At 43.6% G+C, this 18047-nt stretch overlaps 1 protein-coding gene across 2 annotated transcripts in view; it reads left to right on the top strand.

Moving 5' to 3' along the window:
- Positions 1-2033: 2033 nt before the first annotated feature.
- Positions 2034-18047, top strand: part of DOCK2 (dedicator of cytokinesis 2) — a 411048-nt gene continuing 395034 nt past the window's right edge. The window contains exon 1 of one of the 2 annotated variants that reach the window (XM_082726146.1): positions 2034-2347. In XM_082726146.1, the coding sequence (XP_082582272.1) occupies positions 2305-2347 (43 nt within the window). In that variant the 5' untranslated portion in view covers positions 2034-2304. The remainder of the gene's footprint in view (positions 2348-18047) is intronic. The other variant, XM_082726145.1, reaches the window with a different exon arrangement.

Below are 18047 nucleotides of genomic sequence, written 5' to 3'. Positions count from 1 at the left end.
AGTCCCTGTTCAAAGAGCAGTGGCTCGACTTTGCTTTGGATCATGGTTTAAGGTAACTCTGAGCTGAGACCCCACCTCTCAGCTCTGTGTCTGCAGCCGGCTTTAACACTCTGATACCTGGGCACTCTGCAGCACTCAGACACCATTAGTCTTTTTGTGACCCCATGGGTCCTGAGACCACACTGTCCCCACAAGGGCTCCACCCTCCACTTAGCCTCTGGAGCAACATCCCTCAGTGGAGCAGACTTCTAAATGTTCTGATGTTGTGCTCTGCTGCTCTAGCACCTGCTGGGAGCTGGTTCCTCCCCCCATAGTCTGTCTTCCTATAGGTCACCTCAGATTCACTTCTTCACGCGTCCTACCTTCCAGAAAGTGGTCTCTTTTCTGTTCCTAGAATTGCTGCTCTTCTTCTCTTCTATCTCCTGTTGAGTTTGTATGTGTTCAGAATGGTTAGATAACTATCTAGCTGAATTCCTGAGACCAGACAAAATTTAGGTCTCTTATTCCTCTGCCATCTTGCTTCTTACCCCCCAAAATTTATTTTTCTCATTACTAGACCTAATCACAAAATAATATACTCAGTTATCAATATCAAATTTTGCATTTTATCAATAAAAATTATTCTATCTCTCTTTTTTATGTATCTATCTTTTTATGTAAGATAGATATTTTGTATCTTTTTATGTAAGTATCGACATAATATCCTTGATTTTGCCTATTGGCCTACAAAGACTGAAATATTTACTAGCTTATCGTTTACAGAAGAAATTCACCAACTATGATGTATAATCTGATTTGTAATACTGCTAAGATCATTAGTTTTATGAGTTGATTTGGTGAGACTACAGACTTAATTATTCAATAAAGCACCAATCTTGGTATGGCCATGGATGCATTTTGTAGATGTAATTAACATCAACAATCAGCTAACTTTAAGTGGAGATTCAATAGTCTGAGTATGTCTGATCCAATCAGTTGAAAGGCCTTAAATGAACCTTCTTTGAAAAAGAAGAAATTCAAACTATGTGGACAGTAGCTTCAGCTCCTCCTGAGAATGTCTAGACTGCATTTCCTAATGGCCTGCCTTGTGGATTTGGGATGTTCCTACTCAGCCCCACATTCACATAAGCCACTTTCTGGAAATATATTTCTTCATGTATCCATACCTTTCCTACTGGTTCTGCTTCTCCAGGGGAATCCTGACTGATTCAACTGCTCACTACAATAGGTACTACCTTATTTGTACTATTAGGAAACAGAAAAGGAAATAACTTTAGATAATATGAAGATAATGTTTGCCATAGCTGTCCATCAGCTGTGACATTGCCTAATCTATCTTGTTGATTCTCTACTATAAGGTAGAAAGAGGTAGTGAGAGTTATGAATAAAGAAAATTCAGGAAGACTTCAATTCTGTCTTATCACTGTGAGTCAAAGAGACTTTTTTTTTTTTCCTGATAGCATCTGTTTCCAGAGCAAAAATGAGATTTTTCTGAGAAATGCCTTCATTAGTCAAATTCTAGGACTCTTTTCCCGGGGGTGCTGTTGCAGGCTCTCAGAGCACCCTTACCTCCTGGCATTGTTGGTAAATCCCATGCTTGTGTACTTTCAGAAGTACTTTCTGGGCTTTTACCAGGTTTTCAAATGGGTCTGTGACACCAATAGTATAAAAACCACAAATCACATTCTCTGTACATGTATATTGAACTGCTATGTGTCACTTGCTGTGTCCATAATCTCTTCTAATCCTCACAATAATCATATGAAGTACATACTAGTATCCCATTTTACAGATGAGAAAACCAAATCTTACAAAAAAAGAGATAGTTTGTCCTACTCTACTGTCATGGCTGATAAATATGGATTTATAAATAAGTATAAATAATAAATAAATAAATATGGATTTACATTCACATAAGATATCAAAGCTCATGTTAGGGAGCCTTGGGAGGGAGTTCTGTTCAGTCACTAGGCTGTTATCTGGCAACTTCCTGCACTTGTGGTGGTGGCCTGGGTGGCGCTAAGTACCTACCTGGTCTCTCCACACTTGCCTGGGGGAGATCAAGCTGGTGATGGCCCCCAAGCTTTGCTGGGGTCTCCTGGCTTTCCAGTCACTAGGTTTCTAATGTGCCCCAGCCCAGTGGGCCTGGTGGAGGAGGTGCAGAGCGCCTTGGGGAGAGGAGGGCGGGCCCTGAGAGGGAGTTTGAAAAGAGGAAGGAAGTGGGGCCCGGCGGAGCGCCTAGCCACCCCCTGGCTGCTTCCCCACAGGACGACGTGAGGCACCCGCAGCTCCAGTGGCCCAGCCATGGCCCCCTGGCGTAAAACTGACAAGGAGCGACACGGTGTGGGTAGGTCTGGGCATGAGGGAAAGGCAGGTGGCCTGAGAACCGTGTGTTGGAAGATGCTGCGGCAGCCAGCCGTGTGGGCACAGGCAGGGAGGGCTGACCCAGCGTCCCGGGCTCAGTGACTTCCTCAGCTTGCTTTAGGGCCAGCTGAGTGGAGAAGAGGAGGCAGGGGGAGAGGAACATGGGCACCCTGCCCAGTCGACTTTGCCCATGGGACACAGACTGTTGTCTCTCCACAATGCTTCTGCAACCCCTACATGGGGTCCAGTTCAGGGTGGCTTTGTGTGCCCCAGTCCCAATGTTTCAGGGGGTAGACTTCATTGCCCTACATAGAGAGATGACCTCAGAGAAGGAACATCTGCCCTCTCCTCTTGCCTGGCCCAGCATGCCTTCCTCCACCCCTGTCCAAAGTGACACCTATCTGCCTGCTTCTCCTGCCTGTTTCTTCTGGGTCAGATGATCCCTGATTTGGTGGAGGGTCCAGAGGGCTGTATAGGTTTAGGGAGTGGGGCTGGAAGACAGGGTCCTTCACTCAGCCCTTGAGAAGCTCTGGGGAGAAAGGCTCCTGCTGGGTTATCTGGGGATATCCAAGAAGCCCGCTTCATCAGCTTCAGCCATCTAAGCTCCCAGAAGCCTCTGCCTCAAGCTCAGGGCGGAAGTGGTGGCTGGGGGAAGGGAGACTTCAGGTACTGGGACTCTTTCTACTAAGTGGCACCCGTGGTGCAGCTTCTGTAAACTCACTGTGGTTTTCAAACACAAGTGTAAATTTGAAAACCACTGTATGATTTCCTACATAGGCAGATACAAGATGCCACCCTCAAAGATGAGCATTGAATAAGCCCCAAGTCAGTGAGACAGAGAGAAAGAGAGAGAGAGTGAGGGAGAGAGAGATTAGATAGATACAAGGAGTCCCAAGGCTGCTGTTGGAGAAACACTGCCCCAGAGAGTTCAACATTTATCTCTTCACTTGCTCAGCTCTAGGCAGTAGGGGTTCTGAACAGAGAAGAGACATGAACAGATTTGTGCTGAAGCCAGTGTGGAGGGAGGCTGGGTGGCAGACAGGAGACAGTATTGATTCAGGGTAAGTAGAGCAGCAAATGGGGGGGGGGGAGAGTTCTACCCTTCATCTGAGGGGCTATAGTGCATTCCTGCTGTAAAGGCCCTGTGCTATGATGTGAAGATCGTGGGCTCTGGTGACAAACTGCCTGTTCTTGGATTATAGTTTCTAATACTTTCCAGCTCTGTGACCTAGACAAGATACTTACTCTATCTAGGGCTCAGTTTCTTTATCTGTATAATGGGGATAATAATAGCACCTGCTTCCCAGGGTTGTTATAGATGTAAAGGAATTCATCCACATAAAGTGCTTAGAATGACAATTACACAAAGCAATCCTCACTCACTAGATGTTACCAGTTATTATTCTTAGACTTTGCCCTCTGCATGGGGGTTTAGTTGAGGACACGACATCACAGGATGGGACAGAGTTACAAGATGGAGTAGGGTTCCCACTTTCCCTAGCAAAGGAAATCCTATTTAGGTGGTCAGGGATTGGGAACTTTGTTAGACACTAGGCCTGAAGTCTTCTTGATGATGGTATAGCTGACATTTTTCATGCCTACTTGTGAAAATTCTATTTCATGGGGGGTCAGAAGGTTGATGACCATCTAGGGATCCAGAGAGCACTTGGAAGGTGTCTGCTTCTCAAAGGGAGTCTCTTTTCTCTGCATCTGAATGCTGGACTCTTTGTAAGGCCCTGGGTAGATGGAAAGACAAAGATTAGGTTATGATGATATGGGGGTCTGGATTCATGGGACAGAAAGAACAGGGACCTAAGAGTAAGGAGCTGGCCTTTAGCTCGGCACCATCACTATTTGCAGACAGGTCTGTCATCTGGTCTTCTCAATGTAAATCTAGGTCTTAAATTTTTCTATTTTAAAGTGTTCTTTTATGAAAAGCATTTGAGATAATGAATATGGGGGCTTGGAAGAAGAGAGAAACATATAAAGGATTAGGGGGTTCTCGGAGTATCTTCAGAGTCCCAGCCAGGCCTAAACACACAAGGAGAACCTGTGCTTTGCTTTCCTATTTGGTTTCCTCATTAGTGCTGGTGGCATCAGCCAGCCTTCTTCTGGCTTAATTCTCAAGGAATGCTTATGTCTGTCTGTTTGTCTCATGGGCTGGCTTTACACGAGACCGCTTCTTCACCAGAATCACTGGCTTCTTTGTCATCTTCTTATCTTGTGGGCAGCCCCAGGTGACCTTCATATATATACCTCGTCAGATTATTTTTCCTTCCTTAATGGAATATTAACATGTGATCCATTAGAATTACAGAGAGTTCCAGAAGTGGGGAAAAACAGCATGACTATGAAGTAAGAATAGGCACAGACTGCCTTCGAGGAGATATTTGTAAGGTTGGAAGCTTGGGTTGTGAAGTCAGAACTGATTTCAAACCTGGGCCTGTTTCCTCATCAATAAAGTGGGGGTAATAAGGATAATGTGCATCTTGTGAGACTGTTGTAAGGATTGAATGGGGTAATGTATGAAAAGCACTTAGTAATGTGGTTGGCTCAATGAAAGTTAGTGACTAAGGTCCAGGGGTTACTTAATAGTTGCAGAGCTAAATGAAACACAGGACAATGCCCCCGAATACAAGATTCAGGACACTTATGCCTTCAAAGAGTGTAGTGTTTTGTGGTTTATAAGACCCATTATCATGCAACATCTTTGGCTCCAGAATATCTCTATGAGGCATTATTTTCATTTTACGGATGAAGAAACCAAGACCCAGAGTTCACATAATTTAGAAGTACTTGGGCTTGGTCTTAGATTCAATTATCATCAGATCCCGGGTCTTTGGTACCACACAAGGAGAGAATCCAGGAGAGGGGGACATCTTCGAAAAATTTAGGATGTTGGAATGTATGTGGCATTTGGGTCAAACAATAAATATTCTGCTTTGGTTTTAGTAGATGTTTGTAATGAAAACAAAACAATACAAAACTTTGGAGAGGTAGAGTGCATCCAGATTGTGAAGGGCTTTGAGCCAACCTTGTAAGCTTGGACTTAATTCAGTGCACAGTGGAATTTTAGAGCGGGCATGTCACCTATAAGAATTTAATATAATTAATTATAAGAAGGGCAGGGATTGAACACAGAGGTATAAGAACAGAAGTAGGTAAAATCTTCCTGTCTCTTGACTGCCCTGCAAGAGTCCACTTACAGTTAACATTACCTTTGGCCTTTACTATCTTAATCCTCTGAGTCTCAATGATGAGAGTTTCCACCTTGGAGGAGAGAAGGGAGAGCAGGAAAGGAGGAGGTAGGAGGAATAAGTTACAGTGTCAGTTAGGAATAAGTGTGATGAGTGATGGAATACCTCCAAAACAGTGGCTTAACCAAACTAGAAGCTTATTTCTCTCTCAAACAGAAAGCCCAGAAATGGTCCATGAAAAGATGGTAGAACAATTCATTGTCTCCCACACTGCTTCCTTGGCATGAGGCTTCTGCCTCCTGAACTGAGCTGATTGCTCAGTCTCCAGCTGTCAGATCCCCCCTCCAACCAGCAAGAGGGATGAAGGGAACAAGAAGGGCATGACCTTTCTCTTTAAGGACACTTTCCTGAAGGTCATCTTAACACTTCCTCTTGTAACCTGTTGGCTAAAACCTAATCACATGAAGGAACCTAGCAAGGGTAGGTAGGAAATGTAGTCCATTATGTAGGCAGCCATGCACCCAGCTGAAAATTAGGAGTGCCATTCCTAAGGAAGGAGGGGAAGAAGGATACTTGGGATGATGTATTAGTTTGCCATAAGAAAGTGCCACAGGCTGTGTGGCCTAAACAATAGGAATTTATTTTTGTGTAGTTCTGGAGTCTGGAAGCCTAAGACCAAGGTACCAGTAAGTTGGTTTCATTCTGAGGCCTTGGTTTACAGACAGCTGCCTTCTCATTGCTTTGTCCTCACAGGGTCATCTCTGTACATGCTCATTCCTGGTGTCTCTTCCCTTTATAAGGATGCCAGTCATATTGGATTTGGGCCTTACCCTAACAGATTCATTTAATTTAATCACACTAAACACCTGATCTCCAAATATGTTTATATTCTGAGATACTGAGGATTGGGATTTTGACATATGAATTTAGGCTCTAGATGGGGGCAATAGTTGAGTCCCTAATGGATGACGCATGGTCTGTGGTATGATATTTAAGGGCTGTACAAGAAAGCTTCAAGGCCAGGCTTCCGAGACAGAGTGAGGATAGAAAAAAGGTTCAGTTACCCTGAAGCTGAGCCTGCCAGGAAGGATTTGTAGAGGAGCTTCAGTGAAGTTGAGAAACCTCTTCTCTATGCAGGTGTCTCTGCTTAGGATTGTGTACATCTGTGTAACTGTGTATGGGGAGTACTGGTGGTTCTTTCTAAGAGCTGCGAGGGAGAATCTGTTCTGTGACCCTCCCTAGCTTTTGGTGGGTTTCTGGTAATCTTTGGTGCACGTTGGCTTATAAACCCTCTTTACTTCCATCTTCACAAGGTGTTCTTCCAGTATATATGTCTTTCTCCAAATTTTCCCTTTTAAATAAGGACATCAGTCTTCTTGGTTTAGGTTCCACCCTGGTGACATCATTTTCACTTGGTTACATCTGTAAAGATTGCATCCCCAAATAAGATCTCACACTGATGTACTAGGGCTTAGGACTCTAACACCTCTTTTGTGCGAGGGCTACAATGCAAACCATACTAGTCTCTGCAAAAGTAGAGAAAGTGTCGGGGCGCCTGGGTGGCTCAGTGGGTTAAGCCGCTGCCTTCGGATCAGGTCATGATCTCAGGGTCCTGGGATCGAGTCCCGCATCGGGCTCTCTGCTCGGCAGGGAGCCTGCTTCCCTCTCTCTCTCTCTCTCTGCCTGCCTCTCCATCTACTTGTGAGTTCTCTCTGTCAAATAAATAAATAAAATCTTTAAAAAAAAAGTAGAGAAAGTGTCTTTTCCACACGTTGACTGGGGAATGAAGATGAAACTGAGACCACTCCACGTTGAGGAATGCAGGTGGTGCTGTTGTAGTGCAGGACCCTGGACAGAACTGGTCTGCCCCAAAATGGACAGATCTGGAGTGGGCCATGGACACTTGAGTCTCTTGCAGCACAAACTTTTACTGAAATGAAAAAAAAGTCCTTTCAAAATGGTTCAGTTAAAAGGTGTGTGTTGCATATGTGTGTGTGAAGAGGCGAGTGATGTATTTTAAGGATCAGGTGAAATCAAACAGAAATCCAGGAAACCCGAAAGGCAGACCTCCAGAAGGGCCTGAATAAAGGTGGCCCTGCTTTCCTTCTCATGGCAACCCAGATTCTCTTAACACATCAGTGTTGCTCTCCTTGCTCTCCTTACCAACTCCTTCTAATTCTATCACTCCTTTATAACTTTGATATTCTGATAACACCATGGTCCCATGGTGGTCCCAGCGTGCCACCCACCCCCACTCTGCATGACTTTGCAGTTTAAGCATCCACCAAATCTTCTTCTCTCGGCATTTATTTATTCAATTCTGAGAGAGAGGTCTGAATGGACTGACTCACATTTTCAAGAAAGTCCACTTAGATCAGAGGCCTTTGCCAACGTAGGAGTGAGTTCCACTCTGATCAAGGGGCTGCTCCTGACTGGTCCAATACACTGTGGTTACGGCTTGGGAACATGTGGCTTGCTACTCATCTAGCAGGAGCCATGGGGGCGGGGTGGAGCCTTTGAGTAGGAAGCATGAGTAAAACACGCATCCCAAATACACTCAGGGAAGAACTCTACTACAGAGGGGGCAGTTATACTGCTTTTAGAGCCCGAGGTAATAATCAAGGAGGAAGGAGAGAGAGCATTGTTCACTCACTAACTTGTTGACTCATTTAATTCATTTACTCATTCATTATTCATTTATTTGTTAAATATTTCTTGGGCATTTTCTATGTGCCAGGCACTATGCTAGACACTAAAATTACTGGAAGTAGGCCAATATGATTCCCACACTGTCGGAGCTGATAGTCTAATGGGGGAAGACATAAAAGGACTTTGTAGATGAATCAGTAAGCATATAATTATGTTATGAGATGTGCCATTGTAATAAAAATTTGTCCCATGATTGAGAATATTGGAGGGAGGGCTCTTAAATTAGATGGTCTGGGAAGGCCTCTGAGGAGCAATGGGGGAAGAATTCCAAAGGAAACACTTGGAGGGATCTTAGTACATGTATCTTTGCTATGGAGGTCAACTATATCTTTTGACGGGTCTCCAGAAATTAGTCAGGTGAAACAAACAAACACTACTGGAAACCTGATTCCATCCTACTAATTCTTAACTGCCTGGCCTCCCACTTTCTAATGCTTCAGTAATTTGGCATTGTTTAGAAGTGGCTGTGGGGCTGGCTCTTTGAGTCCACATAAGGAGATTTGTCCTAATCCCTAGGCTTACAAGATCCTTACCGTTAGTGGCCATCTTGTTCCCAACCTTAATGTTTGTATTTGAATGAGCCCTAACAGACTGTGTTTACTAAGTTCTGCTTTTTCCCAAGATCAGCATCCTTCTATTGCTGCTGTATGTTGAGACAGACAATGTAGTCACCAGAATATTCCAATTTCTGGACCTTTGGACTGATGTTTGTTTGTTGTTAAAGTTTACAAACCTTTAACTTAGTAGTCCGTTACACGTGGGTGCCACAGTCTGTGTTCTGCAGCAAGTGTTCTATGAATGGGAAACGATAATGCTTATCACCATCTGACTCCAAAGGAGTCTGGGTAGGGACACTATAAATGTTCCCTTTAATAGGCACTTTCTCCTTTCTTCCTACTTCATTTAATTCATGTGAGTTCAGGCTGAGTTTGTAACCTTCTTAGGTCTTATTTGGTTTTTAGTTCTCCTTGGAGAAAGTCGTCCCTTGCCCCTGTGACCTCACTAGGTCACTGTCAGCCTCTGTATTGGTTTAAAGTTACAGTCGCAGTAGCTGGGGCTAGAAGAGGATAGGACTGATAATGGTCCCTCCCTAGACATTACTTCAGGACAGTTAGAGGTCCTCTGACAACATGCAAGCCCTTGGGTCCAAGCCTACACTAGGATAATAGAAGGAGACCTAGGTGGACACTGTGACTTGCATAAATGGCCCAGGATCTAACACAAATTCTGAACAGAGCAGACGCTGAGCAGGCATTTGTCAGACTGGATTGAGCAGTGACAGTTCCAGGCCTGAGACACCATGATCAGCATGTTGGGTTGCAGCAAAAGGACATATATTGTGCCAGCTGAACCCAGAGGGTTTGCCTGGGGAAGTAGGATTGTGCTGCTTGCCTTACTGGTGGTGGTAGTTCGGGGTTGTATCAGAAAAGAATGTTCTGGATAGAATAAACAGCCAATGCAAAGGTCCTGAAAAGGAAGCCTCTCTAATGTGTGGGAGTCCTTGTGACTGCTGGAGAGAGTAAGCAAAAGGGTAGAAGTGTAGGAAATGAATTGTCTGAGGGGAGGTTGTAGTGCATAGTGTCTGGTACACAAAATGACCAGAGCTTTGACTCTAAATGGGAGGGGGTGGGGCATTTTAGGGTTTTCAGCAGAATGGCAGAATCTTCTTTTTTAAAAGATTATTCTCTTTTATGATGGATAGAGGGTAATTAAATGTGGAAGCAAGGAGGCCAGTTAGACAACTACTATAATGGCCCTGGCAGGAGATGGTGGTGGCCCACACCAGGGAGATAGCAGTGGAGGAGGAGAGATGCGCTTCGATTCTGAATGTGTGTGTTGTTGGTGGAACAAATGGGATTTTCTTCATGGATTAGAATTGGGTATGAGAGAAAGAGAGGAATCAGGAGCGACTCCAAGGTTTTTGGTGTGAGCAGCTGGAAATACAGAATTGCATACGGGACTTCATTAAATACTTGATTTGAGTTCTCATCTGCATTGTCATAAATAATACATTGCCTCACTTTTTTCCAGCATGGTACATTTGCAGAGCACTTGTGGTACCATATTTAAGCACACTGAGAGGTGTGTACTACTTTTATCATCCTTTCACATATGAGGAAATTGGGGAGCCAAGACCTTCAAGGTCTCACTGAAATATAACAATTTTCAGATAGTTTTCTTTTCTTATTTATTTATTTAGATTTTTATTTTTTTATTAACATGTAATGCATTATTTGCTTCAAGGGTATGGGTCTGTGAATGATCAGTCTTACACAATTCACAGCATTCAACATAGCACATACCTTCCCCAATGTCCATCAACCAGCCACCCCATCCCTCCCACGCCCCTCCCTTCCAGCAACCCTCAGTTTGTTTTGTGAGATTAAGAGTCTCTTATGGTTTTTCAGACGGTTTTCTTACAATTCAATCCTGGAGGTATGTCTTCTGTTTTATCGGAGACTGGTTTTGCACCTTGTCTTTTAGTTACGTAACCACATGTCATCTCTCCCATTGGACAGCACATTGTCTGAGGGCAGGGCTGTGTTTTGGGGTCAAGTTTGAGTCTACCAGCCTTAAGGCACTAGCAGAAGAACATTAGAGAAATTAAGCATTATTGTAAACTGGGACAACTTGGGAATCCAGTGGAAGCTATAAACTATCTTCTTGCAAATTAACACATGTGCAGTTTTGCATTTCAATTTCATCAAGGCCTATTCATGGATGTGAGTTAAGTAAGGGCCTGATAAATGTACTCAGTAATTGTTTAGTAAACCAATACAATAGACACAACTAAGGCATTCTGCCCAAGATGTAAAATGTTGGTTTTGGGAGCTGTGAAGAACAAGAAAACTGTTTTTTTTTTTTTTTTAAATTTTATTTATTTATTTGAGAGAGTGAGATAGTGAAAGATAGCACAAATCAGGGGTAGGGGTAGAGAGAGAGGAAGAAGCAGGTTCGCCGGTGAATGGAAAGCTTTACATGGGTCTCCATCCCATGTCCCTATGATCATGACCTGAACTGAAGGCAGATGCTTAACAGAGCAAGTCACCCAGGCATCCCAAGAAAGCCATTAAAAAAAAAAAAAAAAAGATTTAGTTATTTATTTGAGAGAGAGAGTGTGTGTGTGCACAAGTAGGGGAGGGACAGGGGGAGATGGCAAGAATCTTAGCAGACTCTTTACTGAGTGCGGAGTCCAACGTGGGGCTCAACCTCACGACCCTGAAATTACGACCCGAGCTGAAATCAAGAGGTGGACTCAACCAACTGAGCCATCTAGGCTCTCCAAGAAAACTATTTTAAGAAAATATATTTTTGATTTATTTATTTGACAGACAGAGATCACAAGTAGGCAGAGAGGGAGGCAGAGAGAAGAGAGGGAAGCAGGCTCCCTGCTGAGCAGAGAACCCAATTCGGGGCTTAATCCCAGGACCCTGAAATCATGACCTGAGCCGAAGGCAGAGACTTAATCCACTGAGCCACCCAGGTGTCCCAAGAAAACTATTTTTAATATCTGTTCATACCAATTAAATTCAGTAAGCTTGTGCTAAGTGATAGTCCTGAGCTGGTCCTTACATACACATAGTCTTTCCACTCAGGAAGCTTACAAGCAAGTACTAATCTCTCTTTCTTCTTTTTGCATGAAGCAGCAAACAACACCATTATTAGTACTAATGTCCCCTTTTCACAGGTTGGGCATAGGTACACCTTTTGTTTCATGTTACCATAGTTCTGCCATCACCCTTGTCATATTACAATGCAGACTCATGTTTGAATTATTTGGGTCTTCCATGTAATGTAAACTACATTATGTCAAGACAACATCTCTTGTTCTTCTCCCGCATGCAGCAGGTGCTCAATTAGTAATTGTTGATTGGATGGATGGATGTGTGGGTGGGTGGATGGATGGAAGGGAGGGTGGATGGTTGAGTGGGCTGGATAAGTGGGTAGATGAACGAGTTGGTGGAGGATGGGGATAGGAAGGTGACGGGGTTGGAGGTTTTTCACTTTCTGGTGGCCTCATAAGATTCAGATGGACTGAGTTGCCCTATCTTGATTTCATGTCTTCAACCATAACCTTTCCCTATGAGGAGACTGGGTCCTATGAGAACAGCACAGAAATAACTGGGATGTTTTTGAATCCTTCCTCAAATATCTGGACTCCTGTAACTGGCCACAGTCCCAACCCCACAGTTTGTACACTGGGACTCTATTCACATGGTCCAATTGTCCCTTACTGGGACTGTGTCTACATCAAGCTAATTTCCTCTTCCTCCTCCCTGCCTTTACCACTTTTTTCTCCACCCACTTCTTCAGGGGCTCTCACTCCATTTCTTCCCCTTGTACCCTGACTCTTTCCAGTCTCACTTCCTTTATGGAGCCCCTCTTGATCACTCTCCTCAGAGAGTCCACAGCTGCTGTGGCCCACAGCCGAGCCCTTTATTTTTATTTTTATTTTTTCAAATTATAATTGCTGATACCCCAATTATAATTGCTAATCTTTTTTTAAAAGATTTTATTTATTTATTTGACTGAGAGAGATCACAAGTAGGCAGAGAGGCAGGCAGAGAGAGAGGAAGGGAAGCAGGCCCCCTGCTGAGCAGAGATTCCCTATGCGGGACTCGATCCCAGGACCCTGAGATCATGATGTGAGCCGAAAGCAGAGGGTTAACCCACTGAGCCACCCAGGTGCCCCCCTGAGCCCTTTATTTTTAAGATGTTTCTTGTTTCTTGTGGGTTCAGCTAGATTTCACAAAAGCTCCAGAACAGCAGGAGGTACCCCTTCTCACCTCACTTTTCTAACATGCAGGATACAGCAGAGTGCCAGATACTCCCTATTATGGAGGTGAGGGGCTAAAGAAATCAGTCCTTGATTTCATCATAAAGCTACTCTTCCAACTCTGGCATGTGAATGCATGAACATAAGGGAACGTGTGTGTGAGCGCATATGTGTGCGCTTATAGCAGCACTGAAAAGGAAGGAGTGAATGCCACCATGATATTTTAGAGCAGTAGTTAGCAACTTTGACACTGTTGACATTTGGGGCCAGATACTTCTTTGTTATGGGGCTGTTCTGTGCATTGTAGGTTGTTTAGCTGCATCACTGACCTCTACTGGCAAGATGCCAGGAGCTCCTTCACTTTCCACCCCCACCTGCCCCCCACACCCCCTCCAGATTGTGACAACTGAAAATGTCTCCAGACATTGGTAAATATTCATTGGGGGCAAAACTGTCCTTAGTTGAGAATCACTGTTTTAGGGAACTCATGGCAATTCCAACTTTCTCTTATTGGCTGACATGTCACTTTTATTCACTAAAAACTCAGTACAGTTGTATGTAGTTTGGCTCCTTCCTAGCTAAGTCACCCTGGACTATTCACTGAATCTTACACTACCTCAATTTCCTCATCTGTAAAACAGAGGTGACAGTAATTGTACCCAAGAATTATGGTGAGGATGACGTAGGTGGATAAAGCCCTTGGAATAGTGTCTGGTGCATATAAAGGGCTCAGTAGAGGTTGTAATTCCTCTGTCTTCTCCTGGTCTGTGGAGGAGCATCTCTTCCTTAGTTACCTCTGTTGTGATTCTCCCACCTTATTCACTACTGACTTGCAGTGGATGTGAGCTCCAGCCTTACTGCTGGAAGCTTCTGCTGGGTCATCACTGTTGTTCTCCCTGATGCAACATCAGGATGTCGCCTTGATGCTAAGCCTGTCAACACCTTGCCCACAGAGTTCAGGTAAACTATGCATTTTCAGTGAGTGCCTTTCACTCAAATTGAAAGCTAGTTTAGTTCCCCGCCTAGAGGAGAGACCCTCCAAAGCCCAGTTCAGGGACTAGAGAAGTGAGCTTCAGGCAATTGCATTCTTTTTCTCCATTATTTTTGTTTCTCAGATGCATCAACTTGTCCAAACTCTATTAACACTTGCTATTTGCTGAAGCTTTTGTTTTCAAACATGTCAGCAAAGAGCAGGGCCCCAGATGAGGTATGAATCCATCCTAAAGATCACAGGGCACCTGATGGCTACCATCAAAATTGACAGCCCAGCTGTGTCAACATCTCCTGAAGTAATCTCAAGAAATTCAAGAAAGCATTTAGCCAGAAGAAGGGGCATATTTTATCCTTCATCTTCACATTCATCCAGTACAAGTATTTATTAAAGCTCAGTAAATATTGATTGAACTTCCACTGTGGGCCTGGTACTGTTCTCAGCCCTGGAAATTCAGTGGTCAACAAGGCAAACTGTCTTCACCCACACTGACACTAGAAAAGTAACTACAAACACTAGAAAAGAAAATGAACAGGTATCGTATATGTGTACATACCATATATATTATGTGTGTGTGTGTATATATATACATACGTGTGTGTATATATATATACAAACACATATATATGCATATATATGGATACTGAGTATATACTCAATACACACACACACACCTACTATATACATACATACATACACACAAACACACAGTAAATTATAACATCAGAAATGAGCTGGTAAGGGAAGCAGGGACTTTGGACTCTGATCTGGGCTTGAATCCACTTTTTACCACTTTCTAGCCATGTGGTCTTGGGCAAGTTTCTTAATCTCTCTTTGAGTTTCTCATATGTTACATGAGGGTATTATCTTGGAGGAGCACTGTGAAGATGAAAGGAGGTGATACTCATAGAATGCTAGGGATTGTATCTGTCTTATCTGTCACTGCCACTCCAGTATCCAGAATAGTAACTAGCACACAGTAGATGTGCAAACGAATGTCTCTTGAAATCATATATGCCTGGTACATAATATATACCCAATAAGTGTTTACCATTTTGGGGGGAGTAGCAAGCAGTGTGTACAGTACTTAGAAGGTAGACTTCTGGATCGACCTATCGATTGACCTATGTAACTAAGTTATGAGGTGGATAAGATTACCCTCCTCCTGTCTCAGTTTCTTCATAAGTTCAAGTGAAACATTGTACTTCTCTTCTAACGTAGCACAAGCTACAGAGACCCCACCGTAATTGCTTCTGTGAATTGTGTGCTATAACAGTGTGTTTACTTTTTTCTTATTTCTCTCAATTTGGGTTCCTGATGAGCAGTATATGGCAATATGTTTACATAGAATTAGTGGCTAATCAGTGGATTCTATTTCTAGGTTTGTTGGAAGTTTCCCCTGTCTCAAAGTAGCTGCTTCCACTGGCTTGCCAACCCAGATTTCCAACATGAGTGTCCTCATTGGGTTTAATGAGCTCAGATGGCCCTAGCACTTTAAACATCCCTTTGGTTTTCAGCTATAAATATTTTGGTCTGAGTGGGCTTATAGGTAACCAATTGCTGCCTTCGTTCCTGAGTATAGTATTTTAATAGAGGGAGAGGTCAAATCCTTCAGGAGGATGTGTTGATATTCTCCAGTTTCTGGAGACCTGATATGAAAAGGGAAGCTAGAACGGTTGTTTTTTGGAATCCTGCCATCAGTCACCTGTCTGTCTTCCTTGGGCAAGCATGAGCAGGGTGGAGCAGGATATGATCTCAGTGATTTTTTTTTCTTATTTTTTATCCTATATCTTCTTATGTTTTTCTGCCCCTTTTATCCCTCATTTAGAAGTTGACAGTGGTTAAGCCTACAGGGAGGAGGGAAGAAGGTGATCTGTTTTACACTGGTCAGAAATAACTCACATGAGGATCATAAATAAGTAATCGAACTTTAGCAAACAGTGGCATGCTGGCTCAAAGTTTCCTACTAGTCATTTAGAAAACATAACAGAATTGGGTACTGGTATGCAAAGCCACTTCCTTTGTCAGAAATGTCTGCTTTTCCCCAAATGGAGCCTTAAGAACAGAGGCCCTTATGCAAAGGCAGAAATACATTTATGAATTAAACAGTGACATCAGTTACTTTCATTTTCAGAATGTGTGAATCTTTGGAATTAATATAGACCTTCATGTTGAATACCAGGTTTCAAGATCTGCCTAAGACACCTTCTTAAGTTGACTGATTGGAACTTTCTTCCCCGAAAGAGCTGGGTGGAACAAGGAAGAGATTTCTAAGGAAAGATGGGGAGGAGACAAGGAACAAGTCACAGTCTTTCCCCACCTTAACAAATAAGCAGATGGACAGACCTAGTTTGCTAGTGCTTCGGAGGCCAACTCATATTATCGATGGTTTTCTTCTGTTAGAAACCTCAGCTGCCTCCTTGGCCCTGCCCAGCCTTGTGACAGGCATGTTCTTAGCCAGACTGTTGGGGCTGGAGGGAGGAGGGAGTGGAGAGTCTAAGTCAGGGCACAAGCAAGCTGGAATGTGTCCAAATGTCAGCAGCCTGTGTGGGGGTTGGGTTTGAAATTGGGCCAAGTGTAGAGGGAATGAAGAAACGTTCTCTGTTGGTTCAGGAAAAGAGATTCTTGATTCCCCTGAGGGCCTTCTCAAGGTTTGCTTTTGAACAAAGGATGAATTTTATTCAGTGTCAACCAACAGTGTCATTTGTTGCCAACTGCAGGGAGGCAGGTTTAAAGGTGACCTAAAGAAGCACTCTGAAGGAGTCCTTCTGAGCAACTTGCCTTAGGAGTTTTTATAATGCTGATAAAGAGAAAAATAACTACCGTTTATTGAAGACTTACTATGGCCAGACATCAGTCAAGCCCTTTGTGTCTTAACCTCAGCTGAGCTTCCGAAGGACCCTACAAATTAGGGACTATCATCTCCTCCATTCTACAGTTAAGGAAAATGAGGCTCAGGGAGATGAAGTTACTGCTCAGGAAGGTTTCCACTGACCCTTACTGTCATTTTGTCTGGAGTACAAGAAAACATCCCTCCCCTACCCAGAGAAGGTGCAGGTCTTGCAAGTAGGTCACAGGTTGGGTACTAGCCTCCAATGCTTTCTTGCCTGCATGGCCTGGTACAAGGCAGAGCCTGTATATCACATGCTATGGCCCTGGGTTTGAGGCCAGAGCCAACAAAGAGTAGAACTGGGCTCAGGAGCCACATCTTTCTGACTCCAGAAAGATTCTTGGCTCCCAAGATTTATCAACTTTCAGGATGGAGACTTTGCATTATTATGAATACCTATAAAGACTAGCTGTTCTCTTGGTGAAAGGGCTGATTTGTATAGATGTTTGGACTAAATAGCCCGTAAGCTTCCTCCTTTTCTCTTAGAGAATGTGGCAAGATGGAAAAATGAAGCCGGCTCTGGTGAACACCTGAGTACCTGCCATCTAGGTTTTGGGGAGGGTGAGAGGGGCAATGGTATAGAGAATGTGTAAGGCATAGGGCTGGGTTTGAGTCCTGGCTCTGTGACTTACCACCAAAAGGGTAAGGGGAGATTTTGGGTGAGCCACTCAAACCCTCTGAACTTTATTTTGCTCATCTGTAAAATCAGGGTAGTAGCTACCTCATGTAGTAGTTGTAAAGACAACATGAAAGGGCAACTGAGAATATGCTTCTCTGGGACACAGTGAAGCAACATTATAAGTACCTCTTGTTTATATTTGAGGACAGTTTTGATCTCATTTCTTCTTGAAGGCCCCCCTTCGCTGATATGCTATGGTCACTACTTTCATTTTCATCCATACATTTTGGTAGGTTGTTTTCATTTTGTCTCAAAATATTTTCTGTTTTCCCTTGTGAGTTCTTTGATCCCTTGTTGCTTAAGAGTATGTTGTTTACAGGGTGCCTGGGTGGATTAGTCAGATAAGCATCTGACTCTTGATCTCAGCTCCAGGTCTTGATCTCAGGGTCATGAGTTTGGGCACTGCATTGAGCTATGCTGGATGTGGAGCCTACTTAAGA

This window comes from Mustela nivalis, assembly GCF_964662115.1.
Source record: "Mustela nivalis genome assembly, chromosome: 3".
NCBI classification, from domain to species: domain Eukaryota; kingdom Metazoa; phylum Chordata; class Mammalia; order Carnivora; family Mustelidae; genus Mustela; species Mustela nivalis.
Note: the sequence above shows the minus strand (reverse complement) of the source record. Positions and strands in the feature narration are given on the sequence as shown.